Here is a 24414-nt window from a genome sequence, read left to right on the forward strand (position 1 = left end):
CCCCAGTCCCTGCCTCCTCCTTTCTTAAAGTGCGGCTTTACCTACTTTTCCCTGTCCATTCAACTTAGACAGCGTTTCTGCTTGGTTTAAGAATCTTACAAATTCCATTAGTGGATACGGGATTAAGCATTAAGCTTTTTTAAAGCTGTTGCTCTTAATTAACTAAACAAACACGGCCTTCTATTTCACTTGACGTCTCGAGTGCTGCGGTATGTGCATGAGCTAATGCTAATTATTCCCTAACGAAGTGAGCAAACAGGGCTGCTGGCTCGAGCAGGCAGCTCTGGTCTGTTTTCCATGAGAAAGCTTCATATGCGTGTATAGAGAAAGTAACCACATGATCTCAATTACACAGGACACAAATGTATGGAATGCAATTAACTGTAACAAAAACTTACAATAGGGAAACTATTTGTATACAAAAAACAAGCACGACACACCGTTTACTGTATGCATGTTTGCTAAATGCCCAAAGCTGAGTTACAGAAGGCTTAACAAATGGAGCTTTGTATTATTTTACTAGAGCAGAATTTGTAGTTTTTTTTAAAAACTTCAGCATTTGTGAGCTAATCTTGGAGCTGCATCTGCTACAATCTTCATCTCTATTCTAGACGTGGATTCCACGTATGATCAACAGTCAAGTTTTGACATGAGCAGTGTTTCAGATGAGGAATGCATTGGGGCCTGCACAAATACAAACGGGATTCATGCCATCAGGCCCACTCTGCGCAGCTAATTAAAAGCAAGGGGATTTTTGCCTGAGTCACAGAGCAACTGGGGTGGTACACCAGGGGAGAGAGGTTCTCCTGATTTCCTTTCCTTTAATTTGCCTGGGAATGACCTACGACTGCAGAATTCCCCTTAACTGAATGGTAAACAAAGGACTCCAACATAGAATTAGTGGCCATTCTGAAATATCCACGAGCACTACACAGACGCAACAAAAATGTCTTGAACAATATTTTTGAAATCATTTCTGGGTCAGTCAACAGTGACAAGAGCACATACAATACAAACAAAAGACTTGGTGCTACATTTATACCAAACATATCCTCAAACACTAAATTTGCACTACTGTAAAAAAATATATGTACAGCTCATGCTGTGAAGCAACCACCAACACACAGGAAGAGCAACTGTAATAATAACAGAGGACCATTAATCACATGAGTTATTCCGGTATAACCGTCAGTCTACCGAAGCCAAGTTAACCTAGGTTGTGTTTACATTCCTGAAGCTGGATGTGATGCTATCAGGTGGATGAGGGGGTGATCTGAAGGAAGATGTTTGGGAGGTAAGCTACTATTACCTCACAAACGTGCATGTCTGCATAGCATGCAGCAATGCTCTGCCCAAACACACTTTGATATGCTTTCATTTGACAAAATGTGTTGTTAAATGTTAGATCTCTCTCTTTTTTTTTTCTTTCTTTCTTTTTAAAACATATTTCACATCTTTTTGTTTTGGTTCAAAGCGTAAACCAAGCGAAATGCGCATTTAAGTTACTCTGTCATCTTCCCCTGTGGGCTTTCTGAGAGTTTCCTCTTGATTTGTTCAGGTTACATTTGCTGAAGCACTCAAAGAGATGCCTGAGTCAAACAGCCATCCATTCAAACACAGAGGAACAGCTGCTCCAGGGTAACACATCACTCAAAAGCTCCGGCCCCCCAACACCTCTCATCTGGGGAAAGTACCTGCTTTTATGCTTTCATTCTGTCTCATAGCATTTACTTAAACAATTTTACTGGATTAGGATTCAACTATAAGTGATTCTCACGTTCCATCAAACCTTACCTTCAGATATCTGAGACTGATTTGTTTTTGAAACTGCAGTTTCAAAAGTAATTCAAGGGATCAATTTCCAAAACATATTTAGGTTGCAAACATTTCGACTGGTTTAGTTACACAATTATGTTGATAATTGTAGCAACTGAACTTAGTGTGAAATTTAAATTCAGATTTCTGCATCTGTAGTTTTTAAAAATAAATTCAAGTTGAGGTGGCGTAAAGAAACTGGCATGGAAAGATTTTTTTTTTTGATGTCAGGATTATAAGTTTCCTCCTCTACCTACTTGACATTAGAGTAACTTAATTTTTTCTTGCGTTAATACATATAGCAACTAAGTAATGAAAAAGATCCTTTTAAATAATGTGGAAATACTTAGAACAACCAAATCTTTTGAAGTAATCAACTTGCTAGCAATCATTAAGTGTTATCTAACAATATTTTTGCTTGCAGAGGAAAACTAATTAAAGCAGCAGTTTGTTGGATAAAAGTAATTTCATTAGAAGTTACCATAACTCAAAAAGATGGTTGAAACTGCTTTGCTAATTGGTTTTTTTTTTGATAAGCCCAAATGTTATTTTTTGAAGTGTAGGAAAACTTTATTGAATAGAAACACGTCACTTTTATATGACAGCTGTCAGAAGAAACAGCTCAAACGTACCACTGATGACTTTCAGCACATGTAGGATTCAAGCTCACCGCCTCCTCGCCAACTTTCTTCCCTAAGAGGAAAGAAAAAATAGAGAAGAGACCATGATCCTCCACTGGAACATAAATCCAACACACACACTCTGCACTCTGGACATACTTCACACGACAAAAGAAGAGGGCGCGGATTAGCAGAATGTTGACTGAGAAAACACAACAGGATACACATAAATCAAGGAACATCACTGGGCACTGGATTAAAGCAATAAGAACAGAAGTTATATGAAACGCAATCCAGGAAGAGAGCTCAGGTTTAAATCCTTCATCACTCCATGGAAAGTGTTTCATTCCATCTGCTCTATTAATAACCAAATGAATGTTAAATATGATGCCGTGTTGCTTTAAATATCCACGTCTATTACGCTGTCAAACGCTTTGACACAGGTGTCTTTGCAGGAAGCACCTGGCCAGCTCTGATCAGAGGCACATTGATGAGGAAGGATTACGGAGAAACAGGTCAATCCAGTCTGAACTTCAGCTGGATCACAAAACAGCCTCTGTTTGCGGAAAAAGCATTGTGGTCTATTGTAAGCGCGTAGTAAAAGGTGTCTCAGAAAAGAACTGTTTAGTCACTATGAATTCGACAGTAAGTCTTCAGAGTGTTGTTTTTGTTGAGTAATTCAGTAGACAGGGCAAACAGGGTAGCATTAAAATGCCAATTTTGCTGTGAATATGCAATAAAAGTCTGACAATGCTTTAGCAGTAACATTATGCCAGTTAATAGTGTTATTTGATATCATAAATCTAGCATCAGTAACGTTGTGAGATTTCTGTCTTCAGCGTCCCACAAACAAAACTTGAATTTGGCTCATCGTTAGTTGTGGAAGTTTTAAATGTGCTGTCAGCAGACTTGTGTCTCAGTGCATTCAAGGACCAAGCTCAAGGTTTTGACATAGACTGTATAAAAGATGGACGTAGCAACCGGCCCTGAAAAATGAAGCCAACCCGGAAGTGTCAAAAACCTACATCCGCTAGCTGCTGGCTCCCATAGACTTGAATTGGAAAAGAAGTGATCACAGATCAGGAAATACTGCATTCCTCCAGCTCAGGATTTTGTTCTTATTAGTTTTCATGGTCAAATCCAGAGATCAGGTGGCCAAGCTGAAAATAAATCAATACTGAATTATTAAAAAATCGTCAACATTTTGCGGGGCAAGGGGCGTGGCTGGCTTGATTGACAGTCGGCAGCGACGATGCAGACGAAGCGAGCAGAAGGCGGTAAATGTGGGCGGGCAGAGAGGGCCCGCCTCTCAATCCGTCTGACCAATCGCTGCTCCTATGGGTCCGCCCCCCTCCGACGGTTTTTGCGTCACTGGCTCCAAAAATCCAAGATGTCAACCAGGAAGTAGCAAAACCCTGGCTTCATTTTCTCAGTGACGGGTGACGTCACGGTAGCTACGTCCATCTTTCATACAGTCTATGGGTTTTGATTGGCAGAACAGAAATTTAATTTGTCATTAGGAATGCCAGTTTTCATCTGTGACAGCCCAGTGTTGCACTTAATTGCCACGATATTTTTAGAACCATGACAATGATGCGACTGTTGCAGAAGAAGTGGGGCTGAGGGAATCTTGTCATGCACCTGAAGTTCGTTTGCCAGCCATGAGAAAGATGCACAGGAAGCAGTTAGTGACGCCAGCACACAGGAAGGTTTAGTAAACAGTGATGGAAGACGAGACTAAATTGTTTGGCTTGTTGGGTGGAAAGTTTTTTGTTTTGTTTTTTTGCAAACTTTCCGATAGCAGCTTGGATAATAGCATCATTGTGTGCAAATTGTGCCACAAAGAGTTTAAAGACAAAAAGTCTTAAAATGTTAAATAGCTATAATTGCACTTTGAGTTTGCATTAATCTGTGAATGTAGTAAAAAAAAAATGCACAGTTAAATAGAGATGAACATTTTTGTTGTTTAACTTCACGTATGTCTATTCATTGATTCAGTCGTCAAGTAATATTTATATGAATTAAAGAACTTTGCTCATTGTGTCAAATATTGCTATTGGATAAAATGTGATTAATTGAGAATAATTAATTACACAGCCTCTCATTAACTACACTTTTTTTTTTGATATATATTTGAAACCAGAAGTTTACATACACTGTATGAAAAGACACATAACCTTTTTTTTCTCACTGTCTGACATTAAATGCGACTAAATTTTTCCTGTTTTAGGTCAGTCAGGATTACCAAAATTATTTCTATTTGCTAAATATTATCATAATATTTTAGAGAATTGTTTATGAATTTCTTCAAAGTCAAAAGGTTACATACATTTCTTAGTATTTGGTAGCGTCGCCTTTAAACTGTATGACTTGGGTCAAACATTTTGGGTTTCCGCCTACAAGCTTCTCCCGATAGTTTAATGGAATTCTGGCCCATTCCTCCAGACAGAACTGGTGGAACTGAGTCAGGTTTGTTGGCCTCCTTGCTCCACACACTTTTCAGCTCTGCCTACAAATGTTCTACAGGATTGAGATCAGGGCTTTGTGACGTCTACTCCAAAACACTGACTTTGTTGTCCTGAAGCCTCTTTGTAACTAATCTGGTGCTATGTTTAGGGTCATTGTCCATTTGGAAGACCCATTTACGCCCAAGCTTTAATTTCCTGGCTGATGTCCTGAGATGTTGCTTAAATATTTCCACATAATGTTCTTTCCTCATGATTCCATCTATTCTGTGAAGTGCACCAGTCCCTCCTGCAGCAGAACATCCCCACAACATGATGCTGCCACCCCCGTGCTTCACAGTTGGGATGTTGTTCTCAGGCTTCAAGCTTCCCCCTTTTTCCTCCAAATGTAATGATGGTCATTAAAGCTAAATACTTAGATTTTAGTTTCATCAGACCACAGGACATGTCTCCAGAAATTAAGGTCTTTGTCTCTGTGTGCATTTGCAAACTGTAATCTGGCTTTTTTATTTTGCTTTTGGAGTAATGTCATTTTCCTCTCTGAGTATCCTTTCAGTCCATGTCGGTACAGGACTGGTTTCACTGTGGGTAATGACTCTTTTACCAGCTCCAACAGCATCTTCACAAGGTCTTTAGCTTTTGTTCTGGGGTTGATTCGCACATTTTGCACCAAAACACTTCATCTCTGTGACACAGAGTCTCCTTCCTGAGCACTATGATGGCTGGACATTCCCATGGTGTTTATACTTGTATATAACTGTTTAAACAGATGAACATAGAACCTTCAGGCATCTGGAAATTGTGCCCAAGGATGAACCAGACGTGTGGAGGTCGATTCTCTTCCTCATATTTTGGCTGATTTCTTTAGATGTTCCATGTTGTCACAAAGGGAAGTAGTTTGTTTGAGGTGTGCTTTAAAATACCTCCACAGGTGTGCCTCCAATTAACTCAGATGTTGTCACTTAACCTATTAAAGGTTTCCAAAGTCATGACATCATCATCTGGACTTTCCCAAATAGTTTGAAGGCATCTTAGCGGACGTAAACTTCTGACTTTGAAGAAAGTAATAAAAAATTCTCAAAAAAATTCTCTCGCTCATTTTTCTGGTGTTTAGCAAAAAGAAATAATTTTGGTAATCCTAACTCACCTAAATCAGGACAAGTTTAGCCTGATTTAATGTCAGACAGTGAGAAAAAAAAAGGCTATATGTCTTTTTAATGTATGTAAACTTCTGGTTTCAACTGCACATATGGGCGTTTAATATGATTTGGCAGTTGAACAATGTTAATAATGGCATCAAGTGGCTTTAAAAGACCTCACTGGTGAAAATTAAGTTTTTTATTTCGTTTACATGCCCATTTACTGTTTTTTATATACTCGAAGATATATTCTGAGTGAATGTAGTCACTGCCACGGCTCAGCATTTAAAGCTGAAGCGCACTGATGACGGATTCACACTTGCAGGCTTTTATATGCAACAATTCTAAAGAACTAATGCTGTCAGTTTACAGGCTAAGGGCCTTCTGTACCATTACTCTTTAGAATTAGTTCTGGTTCAAACATGTTTGGCTAAATTATTCCAATATTACAACATGTAATAATAATGTAGAGTAGTTGTACAATGCAGGCGAGCTGGTGTGCTTCAGCTGCATGGAGTGGGGAGGGGTAGGTGGGGAGAGAGAAACGTCATAGATCAGAACCTTCTAGAGGAAGCAACGGTATAGAGTTACATCTAAATAAATTACAGGCATTAAATAATTATTTTCAGGAATATAACTTCTACATATGTAACTTTGATACACAGAGATGAACATTTAGAGGTGGACTTAATGACCAGAGGGGGACTGAATTATAACAGTTTTCTGAGTATTTCCTTACTTTTGGACGAGTCAACCGGTATAAATTTAATTTCATGTTTGATCGACAGTGAAATTAGTGATTATGAACATCCCCTGTATGTATGTGTGTAATACAGCTGAGCTATGATGACCTAAGAAGTATAATTTCAGACCTGTTTTCCTGCTAACTACACAACACATAAAAACCACACCAGCAGTTCATTCTGTTGGACTCAAAGTAAATTGGAATTACTGACAATTTCTAAGTTTGGTCAAATGCTCATCAAACAAGTTTTCTGCCAATCCACTGTGGGACAACTCAAACCCACTGACTGAGGTCACTGCAGCAGACACACTGACTTGTACAGATCGGGGTTTTCCAGATGACACTGACATTTGGGGTTTGGCCAGCGTAACGGTCGTGTTCATGATATTACAGCATCTCACATCCAGTTTGGGATGATGAGCAAACGAGGCATAAAATCAGGGTTAGAAAATTACCAGTTTCTGCATGGGTCTTCTTCTCCTCCAGAGTGCCGCTGACGTCATGAACATCACAGTAGGCTCGGGTCAGCCGCCACAGAAACGATGAGTTCTGTCCGAACTGGAGAAGAACATAAAAGTACAGGAACACTGTTCAGTATTGAGCCATTAGGATACAGACATGCATAAACTGAATGTATACACACCTCCTCTCTCTGCTCCAGAAGGATACTGAGACTCTCCCTCTTCTCAGACTCACTGCCCTGATGCAAACAGTCAATCCTCTCCAGGAGGACACATAACTTGTCCACAGGCTGCTCCTCATCCCTCCGCTCTGCATCACTGAGCTCTTCTTCCTCTGAGTCTGTCAGCGCAGTCATATACCTAAAAGATAAAACAAACGGTTAAAGAAAAGGCGCTGATTCAGTCGGTTGTTAGCATGTGCAATTAAATTTTACTAGTGCGGATTAGAAAGCGGTGCTGAACACCTAGGTGGTTCCAATCATCAGGCCAGACTGTCTCCAGCATGCTGTCAACAAGATGTGCAATTTGGCCTCAGGAAGCATCAACAAACAACCTAAATGTTGCCAGTTTTCTCTGAATTACAAGATGGTGGCCTGTGTACCGATAACTAAAACCACCTTCCACTTGTGAGGTAGAGTGAACACAGATCAATCAAAGTCCTGTCGTAACCAGCATTTTTATGAGCCACTTTGTGCCAGGTGCTGATTATAAAGAATCCGTCCTCACTGTCTGTTTACATACAAATGGCACCGGCTTTGTTTACACAAGTGGGTCACTTAATTGTTTATAAATACTGGCTGTTAAGAAACTCCTGACGTCTAAATGTGGAGACCTGAAGGCTTTTCTACAAACACAGGGAGACTTGTTTAGCAGGGTGAGGCACGCAACACTCGCATTAGTTGTTTTATGGAGCCTTTCAATGGCTGCAAGTACGCACCGACACCTTAAGCTAACACTTAAGAAGCAGCTGCAAAAAAACAAAAAAGCCATATTAAAGGTATAGGTAAAAAATAAAAGACACACACAAAGGTAAAAAATATGAAAAGCCTCTATTAAGTGTTGGCAGCGGCTGTATGTGCGTCATTGGTGGTTAAGGGAATATTTTGGGCTGTGAGCCATGGTTCTGAAGGGATGTGTCAGAGCGGGCCACAGACAGAAACAATGTGGACCCAACAGGTGCCTTGTGCCCAAGGCGGCTTGCTAACTCCACCCCGTAACACACAACTTCAACCCTGAGTGCTGTGATTACAGGAATAATATGAGGGTATTTGTGCTGCAGAGACTTTCCTCAGTCAAGAGACGAACTGTCAATAATAAAAATACCATGACTGACAAAGTCAACAACACAAATGGAAACACAATGGTGCGCTGAAATGAAGGAATTCTGTTCTATTCTTCAGAGCACAATGTCTTGTTCCCTTTTAACATCAACATCAAATGTATTCTAGTTTAAATGACAATAAATCTGCTTAAAAGCTCAATATTTCTACACTAACAATGTGAAAGGTGACCAAACCACAGAGGAGTATACACGACCATCAGAGCTCCACAATGCAACTGTTTTGGTTGCACAAATATCTGTGGAGCGCGAGGAAACATTTTCATTGGTCACACCAGTGCACCTGACATTAACACGTCCGTCAGCGTGTCTCTGGACGGCCTGCAGCTTCAACCTGGGTAAATCTGACACCAGAACACCTTGTTTCACTTTTTACAAAGTAGTTTTTGGTCAAACACTTGTTTGAACCTGTCACCCTTAAGAAAGCATGAACTGGCCTTGAGTGTGCTGGAGAAGCTGAATGAGGACTAGAGGCCTGTCTGTGTGCAGCTAGTGTCTACCGATGCATGTTTATATGAAACCTTGGTTCATTTTTGCACTTATGGAGACTGCATGTAAGGCTTTCATCTGTAGTCTCTGCATGCACATCAGTGATGCTGCGCCACCCACCAACCCAGGTCAACTCTTGACCTGAGGGACACACTGAGATAGACAAATATGCTTTTTTGAAGCACTGACGTTTGAAACTGAAACATAAAAAGCAACAACAACAGAAACTCATCCTGTGCTGCTACAGGTGTGTGGTTGGCAGAGCAGGTCAGCACCAAGCAGTGACAAACCAAAGCAGCGAGGAGTCAGATATGATAATAAATGTGAAGCCTGCTTATGATGGAGACAAGGAAGTGCTATCTTTTACTAAGCTTATGTCCAAGAACAGAACAGTTAATCTGCTGCTTTATTCCTGTTTAGAATCATTTACACGTGCGATTAGAATTTACCAATAAGTATGGAAACTGACAAAAAAATAATACGCTTATGATCTATAATTATCCAGCGCCAAAGGGCACAGTGAAAACTTTTGAATGCACCTAAATTACTAGCTGGTGTACCTAAACTCAGCTTTACAGAGTATTTTAGCTAAATTAATCGTTTAAGACTCATAATTGACTTAACGTAGAAGTGTATTCAGTCGAGCAAAGGTACATTTTATGGTTTATGAATTTGCTAAATAAAATTGAGTCATACCTTCTTTTAAAAGTTACATATTCTCACTTTAAATAAAAACTTAAAAAAAAAAAAAAAAAAAAATTACGTTATTCAAGACCGACATTTTCAGACAAACTACCAGATGGCAGCATCAGCCAGTAGTTGAAACGACTCTGATTTATTGGCTTACATGTTAGCAAGCAAGAAAATCAGTGTAACTGCAAGAAGAACCAGACTTTGCAGTATCTTTACTTTAATCTCCATCTGTTTTTATACCTTCATTTTGGGATAGTGTGCCAAAGCCTTTCTACAATCTCTCTCTCTGCACTAAACCCCTGAGTAAACCCTCGAACCTGCAGGCAAGGCTCAAATCATTTATTGGCCAATACAAACTGGCTTAAAAAAATCTGAATGGGTGTTCTTTTGTGTTTACTCGAACTGTTGTGGCTTTATTTTTTGACTGGCCGCACCGTATTAAAGCGCAGTGGCTTGCGACAAATACGATTTGCATCTACTTATGGCAAGACAGTCGCGTTATTGGACTTGTGTCATTCATTCATTCTCTCATTCATTCATCTTTCTGTCCTTGTATTCATTCAGCAGTCCGTTGTCCCTCCCTCCCTACAGTTATTTACTCAGTAGAGCTGGTGAGACAGGCAGCGGAGTACTGAGTGATCAGCGCATTCCTGTCACGCCATTCCACGGCTCATGAATCACTTGAGTTGAAAGAAAAAAGAAGCAAAGGATCTAGTTGTTAATACTGTGTGTGTTTATGTAATGTATATATGTTTGTGCAGGAGCCATTATTATCCTTGCAATGTTACTAGCAGTGCACGGCTCTGAAAGAACAAGTCTAAATATTGGCATTAGTGTTTCGACACCGACTGGGTACACAGTGTAGCAGCAGGCCCTCCTGTGACTCACGCATGACAAGATATGAAATTATTTTCTGCGGGCTAATTCATGAGCAGGGCAGGAAAAATGTAAGACTTGCTTCTTTGCGCCAAAAGGAAAAAAAAATACAGTCACAACATGTGTTTTGTTTGTGGTGCACATGAAAAGGACAAATAGTGAAACCACAGATATCATAGAGAGAGAAACAGTTAGGGTCTGGACAACTCAGAGCCACAGTCAAAGCATTTGTTAGTTCACGGAGACAAAAATCTGATAAGAGATTAAACAAATGCAGGGTTTTTGGATACAATGCAAAAGCTGCGTTTAGGTGTTGATGTGGAGCACATTAAGGCAGATGAATGTAAAAAATGCATTTAGGCAGCGTAGCAGAATGAATGTGAAGCCAACAGTGAGAGTTCTGTACATTAAAGATTAAAAAGCAGGCGGCTCGATCTTAAACAGAAACGTAAGCTGACAACAGACATGACCTGCCAATCAACAACCAGAGTTTTGTGGTTGGCTGGTGCTGACAGACGCTCATCACGAAGTCAATCAAGCAGCTCACAACCGCCGACTCACATAAACAACGTGCAAGCCAACAATAAGGATAGTTTCGATGAAAAAGAAATTAAGTTAAAAATTTTTGGTTGGGGAGTAACTGTTGTGGATGGTATTATTAGCGTTAGCAGATAGAGAAAGGATAAAACTAAGGTAGCCCCTTTAACATCTAAAGAAACCACTAAAAATGGCTTTATAGACATCAGCGTGTTGAATGATGTCAGCCAGTGAAGCCATATGATATGACATTGAGATGCTAGATTCATATTCGTGTGTCTTGATGACTAAACAGAGCTAATTTTTGTACACAAGCAGTGTCTTTGTTTATGAAAACTGCAGCTCAAATATATCTAAAATGCAGTTGAGATCATTATAACTTATACACCAATCAGCCACAATACTAAAACCATGATATTATGTTAAGCAACTTCCCCTCGGGGATCAATACATTATTTCTGATTCTGATATGCTAAATTAATAACAGTGATCATCTTGTTACAATGCAGTGTTATTCTGGGAAACCCTGGGCCACGGCATTTAGGTTAATTGATGAAGATTATTATAATTAGAATAATTTCAGTGCGACAGTGCAAACACACATCCTAAATCAGTCTTACCCATCACATGGCTGTTCTAACACAGCAGGAGTATTTAAACACTGGCAGCTGAAATAAACGCCAAAAAAATAGGCTCGCTCTATTATGTTGACTCAGTACCAGAATCAATAAATCTGCCACGTGCATAAAGAGAAACACTGATTCTTGCTGCTTCGTATTCAACAAGAAACCGTGTTTATGCATCGACACAGCTGTCTACGACCTCGTAACGCCCGACCAGCCGAGCGGAGGGCTGGAAAGCTTTAACTCTCTATTTCAGCAGGCGGTGTTCTCACTAGGGGAGATCAGCCATTCAGCACACGCATCTCAAGGGGTAATGAAGAGATCTCTCAATGGAGCTTAGCGATGGCAGTCTCCGAGGTTACCCCGTTCAAAACAAACCCGAGTTACCATCCCAACATCACCGGGCCCTGGAACACGCAGACCAGCTTATTCAGTGTCTGATGACAGGACCAACGAAAGGCTGAACTGCAACAATGGCTGACTGACTGGAGGGAGTCCACTTATTTATTCTCTGCTCCCCCCCAAAAGCTGGACAGAGATTGATTCTGCCGCCCACTTTCCCTGCTGCTCAACCACCCAACTGACAGCATCACTGGCTTTCTCACTACTGCCTCGTCCTGTGTTGTGGTATCAAATAGAAGCACAACAAATATGAGAGAAAAACAATTTGTCATTCGTTTTTCACTGACGCGAGATGACGTTGCAAATCAGTGATGAATGCAGCAATTTAATTTGCGTGGTCATGCTGTCATTTATTTTATCTGTATTACGTAACCATAAATAACTCTTTTATTAGGATGTGGTGAAACTTCCTAAAATAGCTCCAGGAAGAAACAAGTCTGGAATCTGAGGTTTGTACACAAATGACATGGAGCTTTGCCCAAAAGCAAACAGGCAAGAAAAACATGTAAAAGAAGATCGCTCCCTTATAGACGATGACACTCCAGAAATCAGTAACCGAAAGGAAATATGAGAAGATGGTTGTTAAATTAGTGGAAACTACAGACAACTACTACAGTAAACGTTGTCTCTCTTTTAATCGGAATTATGATTTAAAGAAACGTACATGTGTGCAAATCTCTTAACAATATACGATGAATCTGCTGAGTCATTTACTATCAAATGACTCAGCAAATTCAATGAGAAGTCAAACTGTTGTGTGTTCCCAGACCAAAACAAACATGATCGGCAATCAGCGGTCTGCATCATTCAAATAGCTTTTAGGAGCAGTTTGAACTGAAAATACCTCCCTGCCGTAAAAAAAAAAAAAAGCAGCAGAGGGCCAAAGTTTGAGGGAATTCAAGGTGAGTGAACTTTGTGAAGCTAACCTTCTGTAAAGATGTTTATTTACTGCTGTGTCTCAATTAGCTGATACACTGGAGTGACATCAGAAGTCACGAATGTCAGTTGCAAATATCAAATACCATTTAAAAAAAAAAATCTGTATGACAATGACAGACAGGGACAGGATGCGTAAAAAAGATTTGAATTTTTTACACATCTGCCTCTATGTCATCTTATTTGCTAACTGTCAGCATCCACTGAGCCAGACTGGATCAGATTCAGTCCAACTCTGTCAAATCATTTTAATTATTGGCTCAACAGGTGGAACGTGCGTCGTAACCAAGATCACTGCACTGGATGAAACTCATGAAAAACAAAAACTCATCTCTACCTTGCAAAAGTAAAAATACTGAGTTAAAATCTCAAAGCTGATGGTCAGCTGCATGTGAATTTAAGTTTTTACTATAAAAAGTGACCAATAAGGGGCGCCGCTATAGCTCACCTGGTTGAGCTGGCATCCCATGTACAGGGTTACAGTCCCGATGTGGAGGTCACGAGTTCGAATCCCGCTCATGACCCTTTCCCACACATCTTACCCCTACTCTTCTCCCCCACTTTCCTGTCTCTCTCTCACTGATCTATCAAACAAAGGCCAAAAAAATAACTTTAACATTACTTTAACTTTAACATATAACATTTCTTCTACCTTCCACAACGTCTTTAATGTATACCGTTTTCGTAGGATCAAACAATCGCTGGCCAGGCCGACTATCAGCTCCGATATTCAGCATTTTTGATGTCCTCGCTCTTTGTAACTGATTCCTAAATATATACATTTCAAAACAGTCTACGCCGGCTGTGATGCAGCCGCCTCTCTCTATCAGTAGGGACCACTCTGCCAGCAGTGTCCCGCCCACAGCACTATCTGATCAACACTGAAGGATAAACGCTGAAAAGTTCTCTTCAATTCAACATACGTAAAACATAAATAAAGACATTTTAACTAACGTTTGTTTATGTTATTCTAAATTTTGACACTGGGAATTTTCACTTGTACAGTTTTATTGTTTTAACTGTTCTTATTGTCCTTTTAATGATTTTATTATTATACTTTTATTGTATTTTGCATTTTAGATGTTTTAAAATTGTTTTATAGTTTGTGTTCAGCACTTTGTTTCAACTTTTGTTGTGTTAAAGTGCTTTATAAATAAAGTTGAGGTGACTGTACTTTATATCAGTTCCAAATATTGGTTACTAATCTCCTTGACTAACAATAATCAACACTAGCTTTGAAAAAACACATCCATCGACCCCCTGCTCTGTTCACACACTGTATTGCTGAAATGATAAATGAGAAAACCTTTTTTTTTTGATACAAAATTGATGAAAGAAAGCGTTTAGGATCATGGGCCTGGGCCAAATGCTGAGCGGGAGACGTGGGTGGTCAGAGTCAAACTGAGCAGATATAGGTCAGACAGCAGCCAGGAGGGACCGAGGACACGTCAGACAGCTCAGTGTGTCTGCTCTGTGTGCACAGAATACACTGCACTCCTAAAACTCAAGTAAATAAATGCATTTGTCAGGCTGGAAACCTTTCATCGAGGAATGAATCTGAGGATAGAGATGTGAATGTCTCCGCCACGGGCAGCTGAGGAGCAACACTCACCATGACGTCACAGGGAAGTTCGACTAAAGCTTTTAATCACAGAGCAGACAATGATCTCCTTTTTTGTCTTTCTAAACATTTCTGTGTGTTGATCAGGCTTGCCCTTCGCTAAACAAAACTCCTGCTTAAATCAACAACCATCCAGTGTCATAAATGCTGTTTTTTTGGAGAAGGAAAAAACAAAGTGCTAATGTCCTTGAGCTACAGCGACTCGATGTGAATAAACTCAGTGGGAACTGTTCGAGGATTTACATGTTCCTGCAAGACACCTTTAAATGAGGCCTTTGACAGCTTGGCACACAGACAGCGTGATTGATGGGTCTCCTTACCTGCAGAAAGGTAGCTCTGAGGAAGTCATTGTGACACATGAGGAGTGAATGGAGCAAACAGCTGGAACTTTCAACCTTGTACCCTGCCTTGATCGACACTACCCTGCTCCATATTTCTGACATTATGTCACACTAATTGTTCTGTTGTTTGCAGTGTTTCTGTACGAGTAATATGCTTTGTTACACTCAGGCTGGAACTAGACTGTCTTGCCAGCGCTGGTCATGCCTGAAATGTCTCTGTAAACATATGGGGAAAAAAAGTTGTCCAAGGAAAATAATAATTTTCAATATTTTTTTTATTCGACTAGAAAAACATTTCGACACCAATGTCAGAAGTCATTACGCTTGCAAAAGTAATCACCAACAGAAAGGTATAAAAACAAGCCTTCGCCTATTCGTGATGTGCATCTATCATGTTCTGCAGCAGAGCTTGTTGTGGGATTAGTCCAAGGTCCTGTTCACACTTGCATGATGCCCCCTGTTGGAAATCTGCCTCCACACCAATGCCATTATTTACAGAAGTTTAGGAAATCTAATAATTCTTTTTTTTTTTTTTTCCTCATTTAATAAATCAGTTGCTGACTGCGACTTGAACCGACAGTGTGTTACACTGAAACTTGGTGTCTGAAGCAGCACAACGTTGCACTAAAAGGTTTGCAAACTTACACTTTTGCACAGAGCAACACATGCACTCACCTCGCTAATCTCAAATGTATTCTTGCAGCTTTGGATTTCAATAAACTTGTAATGACTTTTACTCAAAGCCCTTTAAATGAATGTGAGGATTAGAGATGTTAGCCGGCTCCTCTGGGGGAACTCTACACACTCCCTACGGGGCTGGAATTTCTTCACTGCAGCATTCCCACTAACCCCCACACCCTCTGCTCATACAAATAACAGAGCGGCAGGAAAGGCTCTTTAATTATGGGAGGTGTGTGCGTGATGTGATTTCTTTTAAAGCATAATAACCTGAACTGTAATTAGGAGCATTTGATGCGGCTGACGACTGTCACTCAAAACCTGTGAACCACATCTGCTAGAGGGCAGTCTTACACCTCAATCAGCTCGTCGAGCCAATGAGGAGGGCGAAGGTAACATAAGTAGAGGCAGGGTGACCTGAAGTGTTTATCCACCATGAAAGAGGGCTCATATCATATGGTGTTATTACCTGTCTATGAACTGTCTTACTTCCAGCGCCAAGAAATGTACATGACCTCAAACAATTTTAGAGCAACAGTGGTACTTTTTCACAGCGGTCCTGCGTCATTCCTGGCACGAAACAGATCAGATAAGACTTATTGCAATTCACACAATGATATGTTTATATGTATGTGGGTGCAACATTATATAACGACTGATTTTGCATTTCCTAGTAATTATTTCAAAAACCCCGCTCAACGCAGCCTTTGCATGGAATGTAATTCTTAGACGACACAGACAGCAAAGCTCAGCATTGATTAATTATCCACGGCGCACTGGATGTACAGTTAGTCTGCTTCATGATGTTTGTAAAAATCTGCTCCAAGGCAATTGATTAATCACTGGGAGGAGAGTGAGAGAGACGGGAGGGTGTAACAAAGCTCTGATCTGAGGCTTACTGCACACCTAAAAACTGTGGTTAGGATGTCAATACAGCTGCACCCAGTGGTATGTTTTCTTTTTGGCACTGCACATGCTCTACTTCCTACACAAATGAAGCAGAGATCAATCCAGGTTAAGCAGTCGAATGACAGACAAAATTCAGATCCGAGCAGAGATGTCTGAGTGCTAAAATATCCGTTCTCTGATTTGTTGCCCAAACTTCAAGAGTTTGCGTGTTGGGGATATACCCAGTGGTGTCCAAGACAAACTTAAGTCTGTCTAGCTGCTGCAGATATTAAGGCCTTGGATTAATCATCACCATTTAACTGATGCTATTTGTTTTTATAGGATGAGATTTCAAATGGAAGTCCATTGAAAAGAAACGCATCTGTTGTTTATGTTATCAAAGGCTGGCCTGAGTTCAAGGCATTTGGCTGAGGATGGAGGTGGATGACTGGGCATGTGGTACTTGATTAGTCTGCTGTTCTCTGCGGCACCTCAGGCAAATGTACGTACTGTCATAACTATAATTTAGATCATAAAACAAGCGAGCGAGTTTAACTGGTAAAGTGGGAGGGCCACAACCTTTTTAACTCACAATGATCAACAGATAAGAATGCCAAAGTAGAAATTAACCTGAATATAATTTACAGTTTGCTACTGTTTATTTTCTTGTGTTTAACTATTGGGAGTTATTTACATTGGAATATGACTTGAGCCTAAGGAAACTATTTGACAAAAGCAGATGTTGACAGTGAGCAGAAACATGATTCTAACATACCAGACATGTAATGTTTGTGATCAGAATCTAATAAAGATCCAGACTACAGGATGAGATTTAACGCTATTTTAAAACCCTTTAAACCAACAGTGAACAGTGGAGTCTGCTGGACAAACTGTGTAATGATGACACTGATTCTAAACTATTACAAGCACCATCTCTGTATGATGACAGAAAAAGTTGTATTAATTTAATGTCAGCATCCATATATATATACTGTATATATAGTAAAAAATGCAAAACTATTTTACTAGTCATCACAGCTTTCACTATCTGCAGAGCTTTCTGGTGTAGATTCACAGAGCTACATACGCCACCTGATTTCTAAATGTACAGTTGCATATGAAATAATCAGTTAGAGAAACTTCCAACTTGACTCTTCATAAAGAAGAATCACAATAATTTTTTTTCTTTAGTTTAAATTAACGACCTGCGGTTCATGCAGTCACACACCACAGATCCACTTTGGTGTTTTTCCTGCAAAGGGGAATTTTTTGGCCAGCATCAAAGACAAACTACCAGCACCAAAATGATAGGAAATAAATAAGGACGGACAATTAATCAATTTTAAATCGAAATTGCAATTAGAAACATTGCAATTAACTGCAAAGGCTGTAATTTAGAGTATAAACTATGCAGCATGTCTGACCAGCGGTTAAACTCCTGCAACAATGCTTTTCCCAGTTTATATCCTGCAAGACATCCCAAGTGTTATTGCCCCATTTTTTAAATCTATTACACAATAATTGTTGAACTAAAGCTTGAATTATATCACAAATCAATTTTCTATCAGAATGTCCATCCATCATCTATACACCGCTTAATCCTCACTGGGGTCGTGGGGGCTGGAGTCTATCCCAGCTGACTCAGGGTGAAGGCAGGGGACACCCTGGACAGGTCACCAGTCTACCACAGGGCTACACTTAGAGACAGACAACCAAGCACACTCACATTCACACCTACGGACAATTTAGAATCAACAATTAACCTCAACATATTTTTGGACTGTGTGGGAGGAAGCCGGAGAACCCGGAGAGAACCCACACTGCACGGGGAGAACATGCAAACTCCACATAGAAAGATTCCGGGTGTCCTCACCAGGGCGCGAACCGGCGACCTTCTTGCTGCGAGGCAACAGTGCTAACCACCGAGCCACCATCACAATGTTTATTACAAAAATCACAATTTCATATTTTCAGCAAACTGACTACAGAATTGAGGCTTAAAAAGAAATAAAAATAAACCAGTGTTGTTAATTGAGGTTTCATTTACCCAAGCATGACAGAAATTTTGGTTTATTAAATTAATGTGCAAAAACAGACTCTTTGTTTTTACTGTAGAGGGAACAATTATTCTTACTGTCACGTGCAGACAACCCCCCAAAAGGCCCCTTCTAAACCAGGAAAACCCTGTAATCCTATCATTCACAAAGCACAAATAAAGAGACATAATGTTTTGCACACTTACTATTCAAATATATAAATATTAGTCAGCCACTGCACTACCTGCAACAGTCTACCAGCACGACGCTGTGCCACACTTTTGGCATGGTAGCTACATGCATTATTTGTTTCCAAACAGCATATAAGGTGGATGCAGAATTGGAAAAAAACACATGGTTGTTTATTTTGTAACAGTGTGTGATTTGTGTTTAAACAGTAGGTGGAGACATGGTTCATTAGGCAGACGGTGAAGGCGCAAATTAACAAAATTAATGATTGTCATGAGAGCTACAGTCCAGACTGTGATCAAAGGTCCAAGACTGTTGCACTTCATAATTAATATTTGACTAAAATATAAATCTGGGGCAGTGCGTGAGTGTGTGTGTGTGTCCACTTGACCGTGGTTAACATTTGGGTTCATGCTGTGTGTGTGAATCCTATAAATCTGAAAGCAATTGTTGGATGTAAACTAAGTTTTTATTATCAAGTTGTGTGTGTCTTTGTGAGTGAGTGAGGAAAAGGGGTACCAGTATGACTTTTGTGGCTTGCTAAAAAAGATGAAATTCAGTAAAATACAATGCAGCCATACTTGAATCTTTCAGCGTACTCACCCTCCCTCGCTCTCTGCCTCCTCTGAGCTGCGACCCTCAGGTCTGGACCCTGCGATGGAGCCTGCAGCCCTTTTCCTTCGTGTTGGTGTGGTCCTGAACAGAGGGCTGACTCGACGCGCATGGTCACGTCCCCTCAGCTCTTCCCTGACTTGGTCTGGGAGTGTTGGCAGAGCGTTCTTCAAAGCCTTCATCTCATCCTTCAGCTCAGACACACACTGGATCAGGGATTCAAGGCGCTGCAGCACCTCAGCCTGACCACCGGACAAACCGGGGCCATCCACCAACATGAGCCCCGACCCCTGTTCACTAGTGCGGCTATGGTAGTACCCCGGGAACGAGGCCCTTCGTCTTGATTTAAAACCCTGGTAACACACCACAGCCAGGCTGATGCCGGCCACTCCTGCTAACGCTCCCAGAACCAGCATCTTGCTGTCTGCCTGGGCCATCCTGGGAGCCTGCAGAGAATTCATAGAAAAAACAGGCTGTAGGTTAGTTACTGACTTCATTAACAGTTTGTTAATAATGCATGAACAGAGAGTGAAAAGTGCACTTTTCAGTTAAGAGCAAAACAAACAAAACGGCTCATATCTAACTCTGGGTCCACATCATGTAAAACTGCTCTTTGTAGTCTGTTTGGTAAACTAACTAAAGACAGCAATTTCTCATCTGCTACTACTTTGTCTTTTAATACCGACTGGGGCACTAATGTTGATTAATAATGTAGTTAATTAGTTAAGTGCCCATCATAAAGCCAAAGATAACCTCTTATTTTGTTTGACTAACTGTTGACTCAGAACTGACCATCAACTAATAATCAGTGATGGCTTCAGTTTGACTTGTTAATTTACAACATGACATGTAACACTGTGGGCCAAAAGTTAGATGTAACATTTCTGTGGTCATGATTTCATAACTCCTAATATCAGCCTGTAATGTGATTTTCCACTTTTATTTTGAGTATGATTCCAAATCCAGATCTCCGTGGGATAATCATTTTGATTTACATCAATCGTTTTTATGTTATTTTGTTCTCAACGCATTCCACTATGTAACGAATAAAGTTTTTCAACAGGAATATTTTACTCATTCAGATCTAGGATGTGTTATTTCAGTGTTCCCTTTATTTTTTGAGCAGTGTGTCAGTATGTGAAATAAATTCAATTCAATTCAATCAATTTTATTTGTATAGCACATATTTACAACAATAAGTCATCTCATAGCGCTTCACAAAGGCAGAGACAGAAACACCCAACAATCCAAAACATCTGGATTCCCTATAAGCTTCAGCAGTCCGCAAGCAGTCTGCAACAGTGGGAAGGAACCGAAAACCCCCACAGGGGAAAAAAAACCTCCGACAGAACCAGGCTCAGGGAGGGACGGCCATCTGCCTCGACCAGTTGGGTGGATGTAGGATGAATTATAAAATTTAGTTTTCAAAAAAACTTTATAAAAGCTACTGGGAATGTAAATGTAAACGTGAGTGTGGCCTTTTTCAACAATGGCGTGTTTGTGGTGAAACTCAGAATCATGAACAAACCCTGATTAGAATAAAACTTTATTAATCCCTTCGGTACAAGACCTCAGGGAAATTGCTATTTCTTATCCATTTTTATTGATTTGACCCCTCATAAGTTACTTAAGGCCCGATTTGGTTTTTTTTGTAATCGATTTTTCAACAATCATTTATTGGTACCGTAACTTGAGCAGGTTTTTCCAGGGTTTTCAGATAAGATAATATAAGATATGTGTTTATTTATCTCACAGTGGAGAAATTCACATTGTTGTTAGCAGCATTACACGTAGAGATACACACACACTAGACAGAAAAATGTACATATAAATATGAGAAATAGTGCAAACAAGTATAAAAGTACACATAAAAGAGAATAGTGCAAACAGAATATGAGAATGAATGACAATATGAGAATATTTCCCACAGGAGTTGAACGTCAACATTTTAAAGCATGTTATTACACACCTTTACTAACATATTGGTGAAGAAATAGTTTGGTAACGATTCAGTTGGCAGATTCTGATATGTCACTATAAGTAGTTGTCAGATGATGCTGAATGTAAGTGAAGTGAAACATGAGCACTGACTTGATGACAACGTCTGCATTGTTTAGGATTTATTTCTAGGACAGTAGCAGCAACAGAGAAGCGAGCCAGACCGTTTAAATGCCTTTCACACAGACTCCCATGTGACTGATGATTTGCTTTGGGTGTCATAGTCATAGACTGTTTTGAGCACTTATTCCCTGTAGACAGTACTGATTGTAAAGGTTCTGGTACCTCAGTGTGAAGCACAAGGACGCAACAATATCTGGCTTATCTGTAAAGTACAAACACCATTCTCTTGTTTGGGTTTGAACATCACTGGGAACCTGCTGGCTAAACCACAGGAGATCTCCACTCCCGAGAATTTGTATGAGCAGTGGCCATAACCTTTACTTCAATGTTTTACATAACACAATATCAAACAAATGACTCACAGGCGAGAGCGCGTCTGTCCTTCACCTGCTGTCTACAAGGAGCTACGTTCGGACCCCGGCTCGCCAACAAGCTCAGATAATTGGATCAGCACATAATCACGGAGGGAGGCTGTTAGCCAGCAGTCAAACAGCAGCTCGTACAGCTTAAACACATTGACAAATTCAAAGTCTGCCTAAGTCTCAGGTACGCTTTATCCTGTGCGACATCACGGTTCCGTGAACGAACGAACCGCGTCAATCAGCTGTCAGTGACCGAGTCCTGCTGCTAGCTGAGAGCCGGCAGCTCCCAGACGGTGCTAACGTCCAAAACAAAGTCTGTCTCCCGTCAAACGGTCTGAACTGCTCACTGTCAGTAACGAACAGTCACATTAACCCCTCACTCAGACGTCCTGCTCCTAATTAACAACAAAACCGACATGATTAAACACCTTACTGTACAGGTGGGGAAGGAGGCACTTCTGTTGGCTTGACAGCGCTCTGGTGTAACGGTGAAAACGCTCCGTGCGGAATTATAAACCGAGAAGAAGGTTCCGGACATGAACCGCGTGAACCTCATCTTAAAAAGAACTTTACAGTCTGGTACAGAGAAATCCATCCATCCATCCATTATCTACACACCTGTTCATCCTCACTAGGGTCCCGGGGGGGGACACCCTGGACAGGTCACCAGTCCATTACAGGGCTACACTTACAGTTACAGACAGACAACCAAACACATTCCCATCTACGGACAACATAGAATCACTAATTAACCTCAACATGTTTTTGGACCTTGTGGGAGGAAGCCGGAGAGAAGGTGCAGAAAAATGCTGATCAAAAATCAATCATTAAAATACACATTTTATTAAATATAATACTTAAGTTTATTCCATCATGACCAGGACAATTTGTATACGGATGACCATTACTTACATTGGGGTGGCACAATGTCTTTTTTGTTTGTTGTTTGTCTTTTGCTGATTTTTATTTATTTTTTAACCACCCTGTTTAGCCATGCTCCAAATAGTTTTTTTTTTTTAATTCAATTTCATTTGTTTGGAAGAAGACAGCTCATATTAATGAACACATGCAGTACAATGACTTTGTGTAAATATGCCAGATTTAGCTCCTCTTATTAATAAACTAATAAATATATTGTTTCATATTAATCATAGTGCAGTCTAAAAAGGTGCACAAACAAAAGTTAACACCACAATAGATAGGACATTTGTAAAAAACAAACAATTAAAAAGGTTGTCTACATGACCACAGATTTGACCATTTTTTCAGATGTTTTTTTTTTTTTTTTTTTTAAAGTAGAGAAGGTAGAACATTGTCTAACCCCAGCAGGAAGACTGTTCCAACTTTAACAAGCCCTTACAGACAAATAGTTTTGACCTGTAGATGTTCTCCTGACCTGGATCTCACAGTCTCCTCTGCAGACTGATCTTTTAGGCCTATCAACAACATTGCTCTTTTGTTTAAAGATGTTTTTAAGAGGTGGTGGGAACATGTTATCAATACTTTTATAAATTAAGCAAGCATGTTTAAATATTTTAAGATTTTTAGTCCTATAGTCCTATCAGACTTTTTAAGAATTTAACGCAGACATATAGTCCTGTCCAACTTTTTTTATGACAGATTTATAGGACCCTGTCCAACTCTTAGGTAGTTTTATCCCTGAGGAATGTAAGGAACCCACTTTCCCGTCAGTAGCCAACCAGTTTGTATGGAATTCACTCGAGCAACTGGTCCTATCAGTGAAACCTTTGCTTTGTTGCCGCCGTTAGGTTAGCCCTGCTAGTTGGTTTCACTGAGACACTACTGAATAACTAGACACTACTGAATAACTACCTCCCAAACTTTGAGTGTGTCTTGGAAAGAGACAAATAGAACCAGACCTACCTTTGACTTGTGACGACTCTTTTCTTTGTTCTTGAATCCCGTCACCCTACTCTGGACAGCGGTGGCTCGCCTCTCAGAACGTCTAATTCAAGACGGAGGTCTTTGTTTCAGGAGTCCCAGACTCCCCCGTGCACAGTTTTCGTTTTCCCAAACCTGTCCAGAGGAGGGATATTGGGATCCGGCTCGAAGGACCAAAAATGTTAGGAAAAGTCTTCAGTGGAGTCCTAACTGCTCCAAATCAGTACACAGAGTCATCTCTTAAGTCAAAGCAAAGTTTTACTTGCAGCAAGGAATCACGTGCACAGTACAGATTCTGAACAAGTGACATCAGAGTCAAGAAACGTTGTAGTTTATACAGGCATACAACAGATTTCTCCTCTGCTCCCATCTGCTGAGCACAGGCTTGGTTTCTTTTTGTAAGTTCTGTGCACGCTAACTTTCACGGACTTCTGTATTTCAAGAGTTGGACAACGAGCATTGAATCATAACATATAACACTGAATTTTTATAACAGTATGTTTCTCTGTAATTTTCTGTTATTT

At 40.2% G+C, this 24414-nt stretch overlaps 1 protein-coding gene across 1 annotated transcript in view; it reads right to left on the reverse strand.

Moving 5' to 3' along the window:
• Nucleotides 1-22447, reverse strand: part of rmdn2 (regulator of microtubule dynamics 2) — a 39001-nt gene extending 16554 nt beyond the window's left edge. The window contains exons 1-5 of the mRNA XM_008280167.1: nt 22422-22447; nt 19497-19951; nt 7428-7605; nt 7240-7342; nt 2448-2508 (exon numbers count right to left, since the gene is read on the reverse strand). Coding sequence (XP_008278389.1) covers nt 2448-2508; nt 7240-7342; nt 7428-7605; nt 19497-19942 — 788 coding nt within the window. The 5' untranslated portion in view covers nt 19943-19951; nt 22422-22447. The remainder of the gene's footprint in view (nt 1-2447; nt 2509-7239; nt 7343-7427; nt 7606-19496; nt 19952-22421) is intronic.
• Between the last annotated feature and the right edge of the window lie 1967 nt (nt 22448-24414).

The sequence above is a fragment of the Stegastes partitus genome, unplaced genomic scaffold (assembly GCF_000690725.1).
Source record: "Stegastes partitus isolate 25-593 unplaced genomic scaffold, Stegastes_partitus-1.0.2 Scaffold184, whole genome shotgun sequence".
NCBI lineage: Eukaryota > Metazoa > Chordata > Actinopteri > Pomacentridae > Stegastes > Stegastes partitus.